This window comes from Leucoraja erinacea, chromosome 4 (assembly GCF_028641065.1).
Source record: "Leucoraja erinacea ecotype New England chromosome 4, Leri_hhj_1, whole genome shotgun sequence".
Classification (NCBI taxonomy): Eukaryota; Metazoa; Chordata; class Chondrichthyes; order Rajiformes; family Rajidae; genus Leucoraja; species Leucoraja erinaceus.
Window position 1 is genome coordinate 12212911 of NC_073380.1, and position 17427 is coordinate 12230337.

Here is a 17427-nt window from a genome sequence, read left to right on the forward strand (position 1 = left end):
ACGAAGTAGACTGATATGCATGATTTGGAAGACCTCTGTAAAAAAAAAAACTATACTCATATCAGCGTCACTTCATTAAAAAAAACATAGTTTGAAATGGAGACAAAGAACTGCAGACACTGGTTAACAAAATATATATCGTCTCTGTGGTCAGCCTCCTGAGTGGAACGTTCATAAGGTAAGAGTGCACCTTCTCCCAGTCTACGTTAGTGTGGCCCTTGCACTTTTTAAAAATCTTACCTTTCTCACCAGCTGTAACTGCAATGCAATAGCTCAATCTTCTGCACTGTTCATGATATTTTTACACTACCTGCTGTGCTTTAGTTCAGAAGAATTTGGGGGGACCTCACTGAAACGTACCAAATAGTGAAAGGCTTGGATAGAGTGGATGTGTGGAGGATGTTTCCACTAGTGGGAGAGTCTACGACTAGAGGTCATAGCCTCAGAATTAAAGGACATTGTTTTAGGAAGGAGACGAGGACAAATTTTGTTAGTCAGAGGGTGGTGAATCTGTGGAATTCTTTGCCACAGAAGGCTGTGGAGGCTGTCAATGGATATTTTTTAAAGCAGATACAGGTAGATTCTTGATTAGTACGGGTGTCGGGGGTTATGGGGAGAAGGCAGGAGAATTGGGTTAGGAGGGAGAGATAGATTAGCCATGATTGAATGGTGGAGTAGACTTGATGGGCGAATGGCCTAATTCTGCTCCTATTATTTATGACCTTACTTGTGTCTAGATTGATTGGACATGTATAGCATGACAGGACTGAATGGAATTCACAATAATTTTTTTTTCACTGAACCTCGGTTCATGTGACAACGATAAACGATAAATTTGTCAATGCCAGTGCATACCGTTACGACTTTATCCAGTTCAAGCAGCAAATGATCATCAGAGGATTCCTTCCACTTCAGCAGCTGCTTCACATCTGCAGCACTCAGTGCTGAAGATCGCAGAGTCTGGAGCCCATCAACCTTCATCGGACCACCTTCATCTCCACAGCTGACCTGCGACACAATTACAAGCATTAATAAACGGAACATTAGAGGGGTCTCGACCCGAAACTTCACCCGTTCCTTCTCTCCAGAGATGGTGCCTGTCCTGCTGAGTTACTCCAGCTTTTTGTGTCTATCTTCGGTTTAAACCAGCATCTGCAATTACCTTGCTACAAATATTAAATTAATATACCAACCCAGGTAAGTACTTTTTTTTCCCACCGACCAATATTTTCTCAATTATTTCATTCTACCTTAGATTACCTGGCTCTAATAATTTCAATGTAATGAATTAAAAAAAAATCACAACATATAGATATCACAGATTTTTTGCTAAATAGATTAAATGCTATGTTTAAATGAGTGTTTTTAAATGGTAAGTTTTATATTTTATTAACTCTAAGATACATAGCAATATCCTTATTTATTGTGATGTTTTATAATAGTTTAAGTAAATATTCCCATCATTACAGTATTCTCAAAATCCTGTAGTTTAAGAAACACTGCATGCTAATTGAACTGTTAGGAATGCATGCAATTCCCACGTATTCATCAGTTAGTCAGCTGCAAATCTTTACGTCAAACTGATTTTCATTTGCAATTTTATAAATATTTGTTCCTATCAAGGTGAACCAGGGTTCACCATGGGGAAATAAAGTGCTCCTACACCACCACAGCAATGTTTCTGTTACTTAAAATGTGTATTATTTACAAGCCATGAGAAACATAAAAACTCAACACAGTCACATTAAAATTACATTCAAAACCAAATTTCATGCAATATTAAGAGTCACAAGCTAATCCATTAAATTATATAGTTCTGCTTTACCACCTAATTCTAATGACCAAAGAGCAGCTTGACCAATTGATACACTATGAGAAAGGTCTCTCGTTGCTTTTCACTTGTAAGTCAATTTAGATTCTGAGATCTGGTGAAGATTTTCCAATACTGGATGCCAGGTAACCAGAAGAACAGCGCAGACAGCGGAAGGGCCGAGATTGATGTTGGCCATGCAAGGATGGTTGTTCGTCATGTATATGTGGAATCTGGCATTATATTTTCAGGTGAGATAGCCAAGGAACATCACACAGTTAAAAAGTGACTTTCTGGGAAAACCCTTGCGAATTAGTGTAATGACACGGTTCAGTTTATTCAAGGATTTTGAAAGAGATATAGTAAATGGATGTTTAAGAAAGAACTGCAGATCGAAATGGCTTTTAAATCGAAATGGCTTGTCCCCACCGCCATGTAAGTTACCATGTAAGTCTGCTTGGCTCGTCACTGCATCCTGGTAGGTGCTGGATCTCTCTGACTGACTTTTATCGTGGCTACTCCATTTCAAAAAGACTTTGGAATTGCAATCTGTTAGTTTAAGAAAGAAGTGCAGATGCTGGAAAAATCGAAGATAAGACAAAAATGCTGGAGAGATTCAGCGGGTGAGGCAGCATCCATGGAGCGAAGGAATAGGTGACATTTCGGTTTACATCGGTGAGACCAAGCACAGGCTCGGCGATCGCTTCGCCCAACACCTCCGCACAGTTCGCATTAACCAACCTGATCTCCCGGTGGCCCAGCACTTCAACTCCCTCTCCCATTCCGAATCTGACCTTTCTGTCCCGGGCCTCCTCCATGGCCAGAGCGAGTCCCACCGCAAATTGGACGAGCAGCACCTCATATTTCGCTTGGGTAGTTTACACCCCAGCTGTATGTACATTGACTTTTCCATGAGAAAAATGTCTGCCGTTTGTTTTATTGATATAGGCGTGGCAGTGAGCACAGCATGGTGGTGGATTTAAGTGGTACCTCACTCATCTATTTAGCACCCATTTTTTGGTCCCCAGATCTACACGCAACGGGTGGTAACCAGCAGACTCCCAATTCCGTTCATTTCAGGTGACCCCCTATACACTCCCATAGTCAGTCATTGGCACCTAGTTCGTTCATTTCAGGTGACCCCCTATACACTCCCATAGTCAGTCATTGGTACCTAGTTCGTCTAACCTAATGTCTCTGGGCTGAAGGTCTATTATGTTTACAAGATATAATCTAACTGTTTAGAGATTGCGTGGAAACAGGCCCACTGAGTCCACACAAGATCATCCATTCACACTAGTTCTATGGTATTCCACTTTCGAATCCACTCCCTACACACTAGGGACAATTTACTGAACCCACAAACCTGCATGTCTTTGGCGTGTGGAAGGAAACCAGAGCACCCAGAAAAAACCACGCGATCACAAGAATGTACAAACTCTTGCACAGCTAGCACCCATAGCAAACCTGGGTCTGTGTCAATGTGAGGCAGCAGCTCGAACGCCGTGCAAATCAAATTGTGTTGATCCAGCACAATCTGATTCAAGATGCTTCAAATGTGCCGAGAGTTGAAATAAAAAAACCAAACTCTAAACAAAGAATACAACCTGATTTTCCAGTAACAGGAAGGAACAATCACTCCCACGCATTATGCCACATAGGGACATAACACTAAATGCAATTGTTGCAATTCCTTTTTTTTAAAGCTGGTGTATTGGTAAAACAAAATATATTCCCACTTACCAAACTGTCTGTATTTATGATCTGCCGTAGAAAATCCAGTAATGTGGATGCCAACTCAGCCATTTCTTTGTTGAAATTATGAACCACACGTTTTAGCAGAGAGTAAAGGGCGTTATTAAATTGTTTCAAAGCACTATTTGGAGGAAAAAGAATTAAAAACATGTAACCTAATTACACATTCAAAATTAAGCATTAGCATGATTTATTATTTCACTATGGGCCATCTAAACATGAATTTTAGGTAAAGTAAAAAATGCTAGCAAGACTATTAAGTTCTAATTGTGGTAAAATAATGACACTTTAGGTTATATTTATCATTATGTCTTCTGCACAAAAACTGTTAAATCCACATAAATGACACAGGCTGCAGTCTATGCCATTCAAACAATGCAAAAGATTCATTTACATTTTTCAATCAATATTTGATTCAGAATGCTTATAGGACATAGAAACATAGAAAATAGGTGCAGGAGGAGGCCATTCAGCCCTTCGAGCCAGCACTGCCATTTATTGTGATCATGGCTGATCGTCCCCTATCAATAACCCGTGCCTGCCTTCTCCCCATATCCCTCGACTCCACTAGCCCCTGGAGCTCTAACTCTCTCTTAAATCCATCCAGTGACTTGGCCTCCTCTGCCCTCTGTGGCAGGGAATTCCATAAATTCACAACTCTCTGGGGTGAAATGTCACATGACACAGATAAAGAAGAAAATTGGAAATGTAGGATTAGTAGACACCAAACGCTGGAGTAACTCCGCGGGACAGGTGGTATCTCTGGAGAGAAGGAATAGGTGACGTTTCGGGTTGAGATCCTTCTTCAGACTGACGTCAGGGGGAGGTGGGATACATGGATAAGGAAGTGTGAGGTGTGAAAACAGGGCAAAGGGAATGGAGATCGAGGAAAATGTAGAATAGATCATTGTTAGCTGGGAGAAGGTAACAGAGATAAAATGTAGAACAATGTAGAATTAGAGGCAGTTGGAGGTTGAGAAGCAAAGAAAGAAGCTAAATAAATCTTTTCAACATGGAGTGTTTATTGAGAAGTTCTACTCAATTATGAGTTGAGGCTGCTCATTTTACAGAAAAATTAATATGATTTAAGACCTCAGGGAAAGACGACAACATATTGAACAGGCACTAAAAAATATTGAGAGATGTAGAAAACTATAAGGACGCATAGATATACTGACAGAATGAGATGATAACTGATAGGCAAGAGTATAACTATGTGAAGTAATGATCCCAGCTACGCTCGTCCCACCTACCTGCGTTTGGTCCATATCCCTCCAAACCTGTCCTATCCATGCATCTGTCGAACTGTTTCTTAAATATTGAGATAGTACCTGCCTCAACTACCTCCTCTGGCAGCTTGGTCCATACACCCACCATCCTATTTTGGAATTCAAACTCATCTTCTAAGGTAATCAAATGGGCCAGGTATAGACGCAAAGAGGATAACGTGCATCTTTCACAAAAACCAGCATAATTTTTGGTTATAATATATGGTTATATGGTTAATTTTTAGTTCTTAAATATTACATAACAGATCCATTCAAATTGAATAAATTTCTTCACCATTGATAGTTGACTCATCAAATCCACTGCATGTCATTTTCTTAATTGGCAGCTTGAGAATATTAAAGTCAAATATTTTAATTTGCTTCGTTACCTCTTCAAATAGAAAAACCCATATTCATGTTCCGTTAAAAATATCATGGTCCTGAGGCAAGTAAGAACTGTGGCAAACGTGGTGTCATTATTAGCCAGTGCTTGCAAGAAGGTATCACAAATCGATGAAAGAAATTCTCCACTTGGCAGGGAATTAGACAACTGCTCCAGGTCAGAACCAGATCCCTCAGTTGAATTATTCAAGATCAGTGAAATGTCCTGCACAGGGTGGTCGGAATGAAAAGAGCATTAGAACCATTGAAACTTTTATTTGCACTTGCATTAAAGCCGTAATTTCAAACCATACACTTAAATTAACTCCTTATTGAAGGGCTAACTAATAACTACACATAAATGACCACGTTTATATTAACAAATGCATTTTGAAAAGATATGGTCTAGGAAGAACCAGCAATTAGAGCCCTAGTGGGTGTATCAGCTCAATGTAGGTACAAGGAACAGCAGGTGCTGGAATCTAGTGTAGAACACAAAGTGCTGGAGAAACTCAGCAGGTTAGGCAGCATCTGTGGAAGACATGGATAGGCAAAGTTTCAGGTTGGGACCGATGTTAGAACACGTCACTTATCCATGTCCTCCAAAGAAACAGCTGTGTTCCTCCAGCCCTGTATTCCATCATCTGCCAAAGAGGACACTATATCTTCATACAGACGCAACTGTGAAACTGAATAAAGGTGACCTTTTCAAACAGCCTTTTAGGTTGATTAAAAAAAAAAAAAAGAATGAAACCAATATTCAATAATTCAGGCAGCAATTGCGACAGTGAGAGGTCATGCCTCAGATTGACGACTACTCATCATAACCGATATAGATCATCAAAATAAAATGTCACTTGTTTCTCTCTCTACAGATGTAACTTAACCCACTGAGTATTTTCAAACGTCACTTTTATTTATGTTTTTTGCAATCACTGCACTTGGTTTTTATTTTTATTACTTTGAAAAGACACATGTGGGCTAGATATCAGAGCATAAATACTGTAATCAATTAATAAGTTCATGCTCCAAAGGAGCAGAATTAGCCCATTTGTCCCATCGAGTCCACTCCACCATTCCATCATGACTGATCCATCTTTCTCTCTCAAATTCTCTTGCCTTCTTCCCATAACTTTTGAATATATCTAACTATTTCCCCCCTTCAAGTGAGGCGCTGAAAAAACAGATTTAATTTTAAAACAAAAATAGTTGCAACCGGAAGGAACAGTGATTCACTGTGAGAAACACAGAAAACAAAAAGTATTTTAGAAGGACATATATCTCGTGCTAAGTTCTGACAGCCAATGCGCCAATACTGCCAGCTCACCATTACAGCAGCAGCATGAAGGCAATGATTTGTAATGGTTTTTGACAACTCCGCACTTTTCCAAACAATAAGACAAAGGATAGACACAAAGTGCTGGAGCAACTCAGCAGGTCAGACTGCATCTCTGGAGAAAGTGATGCTGCCTGACCCGCTGTGTTACTCCAAAACATTGTCTCTATCTTTGCATTTCATTGTTTCTACACAGTTCCTTCTTTCTACAATAAGAAAAATGATCTATATTTAAATCTGCAGGATAAATTAAAAAAATGAATCAATATTTAACTTTTTAAACTAAAAGACTACCTGGTCACAGAGGGACTGCACAACAGAAGCAATATACTCAGCGCAGTGCTGATGATGAACATTGTTGACCGCTGTCCGTAACAATTCCAGCATCCCTCGAAATACTTCTGCAAACCTCTCATCACCCTTGCTGGCTCCACTCAAAAGGTGTAGGAGAGCAGCCTTACAAGCTCCATGGGAGGCTAAAGAATCCAGTAATGCCAGCAGCCGTGCAGTCTGAGCAGTGACTGTCTTCTCTTTCCCTTCTGCAGGACTGCGAGGAAAAAAAAATGATGAGTACCTAATTATTTGAAAGCGCTCCAGCTTCAGGGACAGTTACTTCCAGCTGTTATCAGGCAACTGAACGGTCCTTTCAACAGCTAGAGTGTGGTCCTGCCCTCTCTTCGACCTCATCTTTAATTTACCTTGCACTAAATGTTGTGCCCTGTATCAGCGTACTGTGGACGGCTTGATTGTAATCAGTCAGTGTAATCATAGCACCTTGATTGTAATCAGTCTTTTCTGTGACTGGGTTACGCGCAAACAAAAGCTTTTCATCATACCCTGGTACACGTGCCAATAATAAACTAACTAGTGCAACAAATAGAAACATAGAAAATAGGTGCAGGAGTAGGCCATTCGGCCCTTCGAGCCTGCACCGCTATTCAATATGATCATGGCTGATCATCCAACTTAGTATCCTGTACCTGCCTTCTCTGCATACCCCCCGATCCCTTTAGCCACAAGGGCCACATCTAACTCCCTCTTAAATATAGCCAATGAACTGGCCTCAACTACCTTCTATGGCAGAGAATTCCAGAGATTCACCACTCTCTTGTGTGAAAAATGTTTTCCTCATCTCGGTCCTAAAAGATTTCCCCCTTTTCCTTAAACTGTGACCTTGTTCTGGACTTCCCCAACATCGGGAACAATCTTCCTGCATCTAGCCTGTCCAACCCCTTAAGAATTTTGTAAGTTTGTATAAGATCCCCCCTCAACCTTCTAAATTCTAGCGAGTACAAGGCAAGTCTATCCAGTCTTTCTTCATATGAAAGTCCTGACATCCCAGAAATCAGTCTGGTGAACCTTCTCTGTACTCCCTCTATGGCAAGAATGTCTTTCCTCAGATTAAGAGACCAAAACTGTACGGAATACTCCAGGTGTGGACTCACCAAGACCCTGTAAAACTACAGTAGAACCTCCCTGCTCCTATACTCAAGTCTTTTTGTTCCTTACCCGTCTTAAAAGGCTCAAAACAAATATAATTGTGCTGACCTTGAGCAAATAAACGTGGCCCTTCTCTTTTGTCTTGGAAATCCAAATTATTTTTTCAGAATTTAAAAAAATATATTCCTTAGCAGCTTTTCATGAACAAAGCACAAAGGTGACACCACCATAAATCACACGGAGCACTTAAAAAAACAAATTACCTGCTTATTTCTTCAATAATCAGATCTAACACAGTTCTCAGGATGAGCAGTGCTGTGGGAGAAGCCAGATCACAGAGTTGCATGCACACACGCCGGAGAAGCTGCTGTAAAGGCTGGCACGTAGATCCGAAGCTAGAACGTACTATCTCTTGCAAAAACTTGGCCTGGATTTGAAGGTGAATGCTCCACAGTTTTCGGGTATTCAGTGCAACAGCCATGCCTTCTGCTGAAATCGGCTGTCAAATTAAAAAAACACAAATCAAAAGGTATTAATTTTTTTTTAAATTAACACATTTTAAAAAAGAGGGTTACTAAAACTCCGTCTCCCATGACAGATACTGTCTCACCTGATGAGTATAGGCAGCGTTTTCTGGTTTTATTTTTGGACTTACAGCATCTGCAGATTCATGCTTTTTGACCAATGTTTCAAATATTGACTTCATTTGAAATGAATCTTGTTTAGTGGGCTAGGCATCAGAGATTTTCTAGTCATCAGATCATTCCCATATAGTTGGTATTTAGATTAAAGTCTAAAAGAGATTCAGGTGGGAAACAGGTCCTTTGGCACACCTAGTCCGCGCGGACTAGAGATCACCATCCTACACACTAGGGGCAATTTACAATTTACAGAAGCCAATTAACATACAAACCTGCGTGTCTTTGGAGCGTGGGAGGAAACCGGAGCACCCAGAAAAAATCCACACGGTCACAGGGAGAACATAAACTCTATACAGACAGCACCCTTAGTCAGGATCGAACCTGATTCTCTGGTGCTGTACGGCAGTAACACGACTGCTGCGTCACCTAAAATGACCTTTGAAGAGTGTTCAAATATTACTTGACATTGCACAGCAAGTTCTGATACTAATCTCACCTGTGTTGTTTGCATGGGCAATGGAAAGGGCAAAAGTTCTGAAAGCAGTAACATTCCCGAGAAAAATCCTTCTGGGGTTTTCAGTACAAAGGAAAGGACTTCCTTCAACATTAGCGACCACGTGTTGTTTGCCAGGGACTCTTCAGAATAAGCGACCTGTTCATTGACGCCTTGAGTAAATGTAAGCAGAACATCAACTATGTCATTTTGAATCTTTTGTTCTTCGTCATCCAGTCGACCAGACAAAGGGATGGAGCAAAGGACCATATGGAGGGTGGCCAAAACAGTAGGAATACGAACATCTTTAAATTCAAACGACCCTCCTCTCAGAAGTTCTGTCAACATTGCCTTCAAGAGAGAAAGGGTACATCTTGTAATGGACAGGATCATAATCCTCTGTAATGTCGTTCCCATATTGGCATGTAACCTCCAGGGCAGTATTAGGACGCTGTTTAGCTTTTGCAGAATCCGAATAAAGATGTCCATTCCTTCTGCTGAAAACAATTGAATAACGGCAAGGTTCCATTTAAGATCTTTCTGCTGACCTAGTGAAAAAAAATAAAAGTCAATCACATAGCTTGTTGAAAGAAAAATTATCTTTTTACTCACGACATTACCATTATTGAATGTGACTCGAACCCATTTTAAAAGCCACTTAGTTAGAATCTCATAATTTTATGTACAGATATATTTATTGCAGCAAGCGTTAAATCACAGCCTCTCTGGTGCCAGTGCAAATGAAGCCATTGCAAACAACATTTGACTTTGAACTTTCATCTCTTAAAGACTTTTAAAGGATGTTGTCTGCAGTTACCAGGAAGATAGAACACGTAAAAAAAAACTACTTGCTTTTATAATGAAATTTAGTCTGAAAGATTTTTTTTACACCACAAGGTGCTAAACAAATGAGTATCAATGGGAGGTACACAAAAAAGCTGGAGAAACTCAGCGGGTGCAGCAGCATCTATGGAGCGAAGGAAATAGGCAACGTTTCGGGCCGAAACCCTTCTTCAACCCTTCTTCAGTATCAATGGGACCTTGCTTTTCTTTGGCAACAATGTCACCACGATAGTGGTGAAGCTCAAGGCATTGATCAGAGAGCCAGTGGATGTGGTGTACCTGGGCTGTCAAAAAGCCTTTGACAAGGTCCCACACAAGAGATCAGTGTGCAAAATTAGAGCACATGGTATTTGGGGCTGGGTATTGATATGGATAGAGAACTGGTTGGCAGACAGGAAACAAAGAGTAGGAATTAACGGGTCCTTTTCAGAATGGCAGGCAGTGACTAGCGGGATGCCGCAAGGTTCAGTGCTGGGACCCGTTATTTACAATATATATTAACGGTTTGGACGAGGGAACAGCAGGTAGTGAAGAAAGCTAATGGCATGTTGGCCTTCATTGTGAGACAATTTGAGTTTAGGAGCAAGGAGGTCCTACTGCAGTTGTACAGGGCCCTGGTGAGACCACACCTGGAGTATTGTGTGCAGTTTTGGTCTCCTAATTTGAGGAAGGACATTCTTGCTATTGAGGGAGTGCAGCGTAGGTTCGCCAGGTTAATTCCCGGGATGGCGGGACTGACATATGAGGAAAGAATGGATCGACTGGGCTTGTATTCACTGGAGTTTAGAAGGATGAGAGGGGATCTTGTAGTAACATATAAAATTCTTAAGGATTGGACAGGCTCGATGCAGGAAAAATGTTCCTGATGTTGGCGGAATCCAGAACCAGGGGTCACAGTTTAAGAATAAGGGGTAAGCCATTTAGGACTGAGATGAAGAAAAACCATTTTCATCCAGAGAGTTGTGAATCTCTGGAATTCTCTGCCACAGAAGGCAATGGATTCACTGGAAGTTTTCAAGAGAGAGTTAGATTGAGCTCTTATAGCTAACAGCATCAAGGGATATGGGGAAAATACAGGAACGGGGTACTGATTTTGGATGATCATATTGAATGGCGGTGCTGACTCGGAAGGGCTGAATGGCCTACTCCTCCACCTATTTTCTATGTTTATGATAATCCATCTAAGCAAGTTCCATCTGCTCGCATTTGTCCCGTATCCCATCCTATCCATGTAATAATCCACAATTCCAAGGAATGTGAGTAAATATACTATCTACTTCATATTAAATGATTCTGTGCTCTATGTAAAATATTTTTTTTGGAAGTTGAGATAGATTAAAATTGTTATGCTTTTAAAGAGGTAAAATCAGCTGTAGTAAACAGTATATTGAAACATAATTACCATTCTATGAAAAGACAAAATGGACAGATAATATTGAGATTTAGTGCAAATCACAAACCGCTGAATATCCGTGGATCAAGTATCATATGTGAGGGGAAGAGCAACTTGCCATTAAGTCAAGGTATTGCATAAGGCCTGAGAGTGAGGATGGAAGATAACCATCTGAAGAAGGGTCTTGACCGGAAAAGTCGCCCATTCCTTCTCCCCAGAGATGCTGCCTGTCTCGTTGAATTACTCCAGCATTTTGTGTCGACCCTTCGACCATTTTGTGTCGACCAGCATCTGTAGTTCTTTCCTACACCAGATAACTAGCTATCATGCCTTTGCACTCTTAGTCCTGATATAGGGAAGATAGACACAAAATGCTGGAATAACTCAGCAGGTCAGGCAGCATCTCTGGAGAGAAGGAATAGGCGACATTTTGGATCGAGACATATCGCCCACAAATGTTGCTCACAAATGAGTCCGTCCAGCAATTTATTTTTTTTTTTTTATTAATACCATTTTATCGCTGTGATCAAGTATCATACCTTCAAGGGGTGTAGGGGGGCAGGCAATATGGCAAAGAACACGTAGAGCAGAGGTTAATCCAGCACCTTCCTGAGTCATCTGAATGGTCAAATTATCCAGGTTCTGAAAACACAAGATGAAACTGGTTACGCTAAATATGAAAATGCTTAGGCTAAATCATTTTAATCTGATCTGGCAGATAATTGAAAGAATTTATCATCTGATAACTATCATCTATACATCTGATTAAAAAAATGTTTTAAATATCACTGATAATGACAATTTTTCCTTGGAAAGCAATCACTTCGCAGATTAACAAACCAAATTGTAAACACTCGGTTAAAATACTGAATTCTCCAAACCTCTTATTCTGTGGATTCATGCGGTGGCCTTTTTAATTATATCCAGCAGTCTTGTTCACAGTTCTCCACTTTACCAACCATGACCATCAACCTTATTTAAACACTTTAGGGGAGGCACAGTGGTGCAGCGGTGGATTTGCTGCCTTAGTGCCAGAGACCCGAGTTCGATCCTGACTAGTGCTGTCTCTGCAGAGTTTGCATGTTCTCCCTGTAACCTCGTGGGTTTTCTCCAGGTGCTCCAGTTTCCTCCCACATTCCAAAGACGTGGTTTGTTGGCTTATTGGCTTGTGTAAATTGTCCCTGGTGCGTATAGGATAGAACTAATATACGGGCGATTGTTGGATGGCGTAGACTCAGTGTGCTGTCGAGGGCCTTTATCCACTGCAACATATCCGTACAAAAACAGTGATCCCTGCTTGGCTTGTTCCTGGACTGAATTGTCGGTTTCATATTTTATTGGTTGCATAGTTACAAGAATGGCCTAAACAGTCCTTAACAGTACTATCAATGAATTAATGAATGATACTATATTATCACATTACATGTCACAGCTAAATACTTTGTTTTGCAGGGTATTAATGCTTTTAGCTTCCTCCAAATATTTCCCATCTGTATAACAACTACTCAAAAATGTAACCAGTGTTATCTTAATGTTATCCTACTTGAAACTAGTTATTTTTTGGTACGGATCAGATAGATTGAACCATGTTTTTTTTCCATAGCTAAGAACTTGGAATGAGGCAACTCATTAAATGCTAAGATTTAAAAGAGAAAATAAACTTGGAATTCACTTAAAGTTATGGCAAAATGAGCGTCAACAATTAACGTTGGATTGGATAGTCAGATGAAAGGCAATAGAACAGGATGGGTAAGCATGATTAAAGCCGTTTAATTAAATGTAGGATACAACCACATATGAACTAGTTAGACTAGCTCCTTGTCTACAAATTTCAGTGCCTTTGTAAATACAAACGTGACTTAGGTATGTACTCAATGTTTAATCTTAATTATCTACTGTTTTTTTCAGTTAATATGCAATCGCACTTAAAAGTTTAAACTAAAAATCCAGGAATAGTTTCTCCTTAGATTTCAGGAGGATTACTAGCGTGCAGCTCTAGAAGCACTGGTTGAAGTTCACTTGGGCAACTTGTTGGGTGGGGATGGATGGGTTGGGCCTGTTTCCATAACGTATAACTTCATAATTGGTTTATCGATAAATAAAAACAAAATGAAAATATAGTGGAACCATCGCTGCAATTTTTATGAATGAGCTATAGAAAACAGACATCTAACATGCAACTCACCTGTTTGATATATTCAAGAAGTGTAGGAATACAATTTATTTCAAACTTCAGATTTTTCAGGGGCTCCACCCATTTACTTAATTCTAAAAATCAAGAACAATTGAAGGAAAAATATATCACCTGATATAGGATTCCTAAACTCGTACATTCTGCAACTTATGTTTAGTATTTCCCAAAACATTACAAATGTTTAAATTAAGTTTATTGTTAGATGCGGTACAAGACTATTTTGGGTAGCTTCAGTCCAATAGACTGGTTAAAAATCACAATCTAATGTAAATTCGTGCTAACTTTAAAACATAATATGTAAAGATTCTTAAGACAACATTAGATTGCATACATACAGTGCCATATTATAACATCACAGATGCTGAACTAGAAAGACTTTGTTGTATGGCTATAACTATTTTTTCCTCAAAAGTAGAGCTGGGGTCTGTGCACGCAGCCTTGACTTGCCCTGGGGCTTGTCTGGAATGGGCAATGCTCACGAGAACTAGAGTGCGGACTGGACTCTGAAAATGGCGCCAAAACATGGCATCTCATGCATGCGGACTCAGTAGACTATTTCTGTATGCTTTGCTAATCGGGATGTGCTTGGGTAGGGCAATACTTTACTGGAAGATAGACACAAAATGCTGGAGTAACTCAGCGGGACAGGCAGCATAATTGGAGAGAAGGAATGGGTGAGGTTTCGGGTCGAGACCCTTCTTCAGACAATCCTATACAATACTTTACTGGACTGTTTGTAGGAAAATAATTTCACTGCGCATTTGCACACGTGATAGTATTGAACCCCTGTGCTGATGGCCAGGGAAGAGGTGGTGTTAACAGCAAGGCCACCCAACCCACCCATATAAGCTTCTACAAAGTTAAGAACATGATTCAGCATCAAACATGTATATCGAAGATGGACACAAAAAGCTGGAGCTACTCAGCATCTCTGGAGAGAACGTAGAGAATGTGTTGAGAGAAAATGATTCGAATGATCTTACCCTGAAGTTTGGGGTTGGTGTCGTCAGCTTTGCAGAGTCTCAGCAGCCCAGCTGAATGCTGCTCCAGCATTTGTCCATCGTGGGTGGACTGCACTGTTAGCAAAATAAGCATGCATGCATAATTGCACGCAACTGATTTTCTTGACTTTGTATCCCTGGAATTTGAAATAAATTGATATGCATCACATTACACACAAATTGAAAAATTGGTACTAATCACTACAATTAGTACCAATAATTTGTTTCTCCATTTCAGAAGTTTGGAATCCACAAATTCTGCACTTAACTAGTCTTATTTATTGCAAACACTACTAGGCTGAGAGTGGATGGATGCATGGAATGTTCATAAGTGATAGGAGCAGAATTAGGCTATTCGGCCCATTAAGTCTACTCCGCCATTCAATCATGGCGGATCTATCTCTTCCTCCTAACCCCGTTCTCCGACCTTCTCTTCATAACCCCTGGCACCTGTACTAATCAATATCTACCTGTGCCTAAAAAATATCCATTGGCTGGCCTCCACAGCCATCTGGGGCAATGAATTCCACAGATTCACCACCCTCTGTCTAATGAAAATGGAGGTGGAGGAAATAGAAATTAATAGCAATTATAATAACCAGACAGTTGCATAATCTTTGCTAAGAGTCTTCAAAGCCGATGAATTGTCCACAGATCACCAATCATCCACGTCTACATAAAAAATGTCAGCGCAGAGGGAGAAGAGGAGGGAAGAGACTGCAGCCCTAAGATTTTTCCCTCCACTACAGTGAGGAGGTGCTTGGAGGACTCACTGTGGTGGATGTTAATTTGTGTTTATTGTTGTTTATTATTGTATGTATGACTGCAGGCACGAAATTTCGTTCAGACCGTAAGGTCTGAATGACAATAAAGGCAATTCTAATTCTAATTGTGTGTGTGTGTGTGTGTGTGTGTGTGTGTGTGTGTGTGTGTGTGTGTGTGTGTGTGTGTGTGTGTGTGTGTGTGTGTGTGTGTGTGTGTGTGGTTGTCGTCTTTACATCTTCGCAAAAACACCACGCGGTAACTATTGCATTTTTCCCCTCGAGGCCAAGAGCACCTTCACTGAACATTTTATGCTTTATTTCTCAACTCATTTCTGCTTAAAAGTAAAAAAGTCAAAAGACTTTGAAATTAAAACAGCCAGCATCAACTGATGACATCACGATGGCTCGGCTAGCAGTGATCAGTCTCACTGAAGATTTTTCGTCCTATTTTTGACACGTTATTTGCGCTTAAAGCTTTTAAAATGCCACCTTTCACAAGATTTTTACATATTCTGATTCACATCTTACCCCACTAGGCAGAGACCGCCTTCACTGAACATGTTATGCTATATTTCTCGACTCATTATTGATTATAGTTTTTTTTTAAAAATCAGAAGACTTTGAATTGTGGAATTCTCTGCTTCAGAGGGCAGTGGAGGCAGGTTCTCTGGATGCTTTCAAGAGAGAGCTAGGTAGGGCTCTAAAAAAATAGCGGAGTCAGGGGATATGGGGAGAAGGCAGGAACGGGGTACTGATTGGGGATAATCAGCCATGATCACATTGAATGGCGGTGCTGGCTCGAAGGGCCAAATAGCCTACTCTTGCACCTATTGTCTATTATTGTCTATTGAATTTAAAACGACCAGCTTCAACTGATGACGTCACAATGGCTCGACTAGCTGGGGAGGGCGAATTGCTATTGCAATGCACAGGGCAAGTGCAATAGGAATTTTTTTTTTAAAAGAGCACTGCTGAGGGAGGCAGGGGAGTGCTGGAATTTACGTTCGGGACAGGCTTGAGTTGGAGGACCACGCCTCCCGTGGGGGCTACGGGAAGGGAACGGATGCGTTGGGGGAGCATCTGTGAGGTTTCAGAGTTCCTAATTGGAAGGAGATATTAACAAGCAATCTACCGGAGGTACTCAGTAGGTCAAGCAACCTGTGGAAGGAAATGTACAATTGATGTTTCGCGTCAGGATCCTTCATCCAAGCTGATGAAAAATCCCGGCCTGAAACGCCAACTGCCCATTTCTCTCCACAGATACTGCTTGACTCGCCGAGTTCCTCTATCAGATTCTCACTCAAATATTCCAAACCAGAATTTAAATTTTCATTAGCATCTTTAACAAAAAACTTGTTTTCTGTCATATGCAAACACATTCATTTCCATTTCCTATAACACAAGAATTTCAATAATATTTTAATAAACTGCTTCACTTAATTTATTTAATAAACTTCTCCAAAAGCATTCACTCCATAGCATAAATTTGCAAATAAATTACCAGAATGCTGCTTATTCTTGTTTACAATTACTTTTATATTTACAGTCTTCTCCGGACCTAGAAACAACTTTGATTCAACAGAATGTGGGCTAAATATTCATTCCCAGAACAGGTGCATAGATATCTTGTAGAAACAAGGAACTGCAGATGCTAGTTTACCATGGAAAGTCACAAAATGCTGGAGTAACTCAGTGGGTCAGGCAGCATCCCTGTACCCTCTGAGTTACTCCAGAATTTTGTGTTTTGCATTGATATCATGTCAGATGTTACAATACAAAGCAAAGACAGGAATCGAATTCCCCTTGACCCCAAAGTCAAGGCCTTTGCAGCCTAAGTGGAGATAGGACACTCACAGGACGATTGATCATTTAAATGATGTTTAGTTTAGTTTAGAGATACAGCGCGGAAACAAGCGCTGTAAGGCAGCAACTCTACCACAACCCTAATTGTCAGTAATGATATTTTGAAACACACCCATTCATCTTGGGCAATGGTTAAGTGCATTTACACAGCACAATCTGAAGAATGGTCCCGACCCAAAACGCCACCCATCCATGATCTCCAGAGAAGCTGCTTGACCCACTGAGTTCCTCCAGCACTTTGTATT

General features: G+C 40.5%; 1 protein-coding gene across 5 annotated transcripts in view; it reads right to left on the minus strand.

Moving 5' to 3' along the window:
• virma (vir like m6A methyltransferase associated) overlaps positions 1 to 17427 on the minus strand; it is a 66277-nt gene that overhangs the window by 26427 nt on the left and 22423 nt on the right. For all 5 annotated transcript variants that reach the window (XM_055633674.1, XM_055633676.1, XM_055633673.1 and 2 more), the window contains exons 10-18: positions 14538 to 14692; positions 13546 to 13628; positions 11900 to 12002; positions 9128 to 9672; positions 8254 to 8489; positions 6845 to 7097; positions 5223 to 5440; positions 3554 to 3686; positions 856 to 1008 (exon numbers count right to left, since the gene is read on the minus strand). In XM_055633674.1, coding sequence (XP_055489649.1) covers positions 856 to 1008; positions 3554 to 3686; positions 5223 to 5440; positions 6845 to 7097; positions 8254 to 8489; positions 9128 to 9672; positions 11900 to 12002; positions 13546 to 13628; positions 14538 to 14692 — 1879 coding nt within the window. The remainder of the gene's footprint in view (positions 1 to 855; positions 1009 to 3553; positions 3687 to 5222; positions 5441 to 6844; positions 7098 to 8253; positions 8490 to 9127; positions 9673 to 11899; positions 12003 to 13545; positions 13629 to 14537; positions 14693 to 17427) is intronic.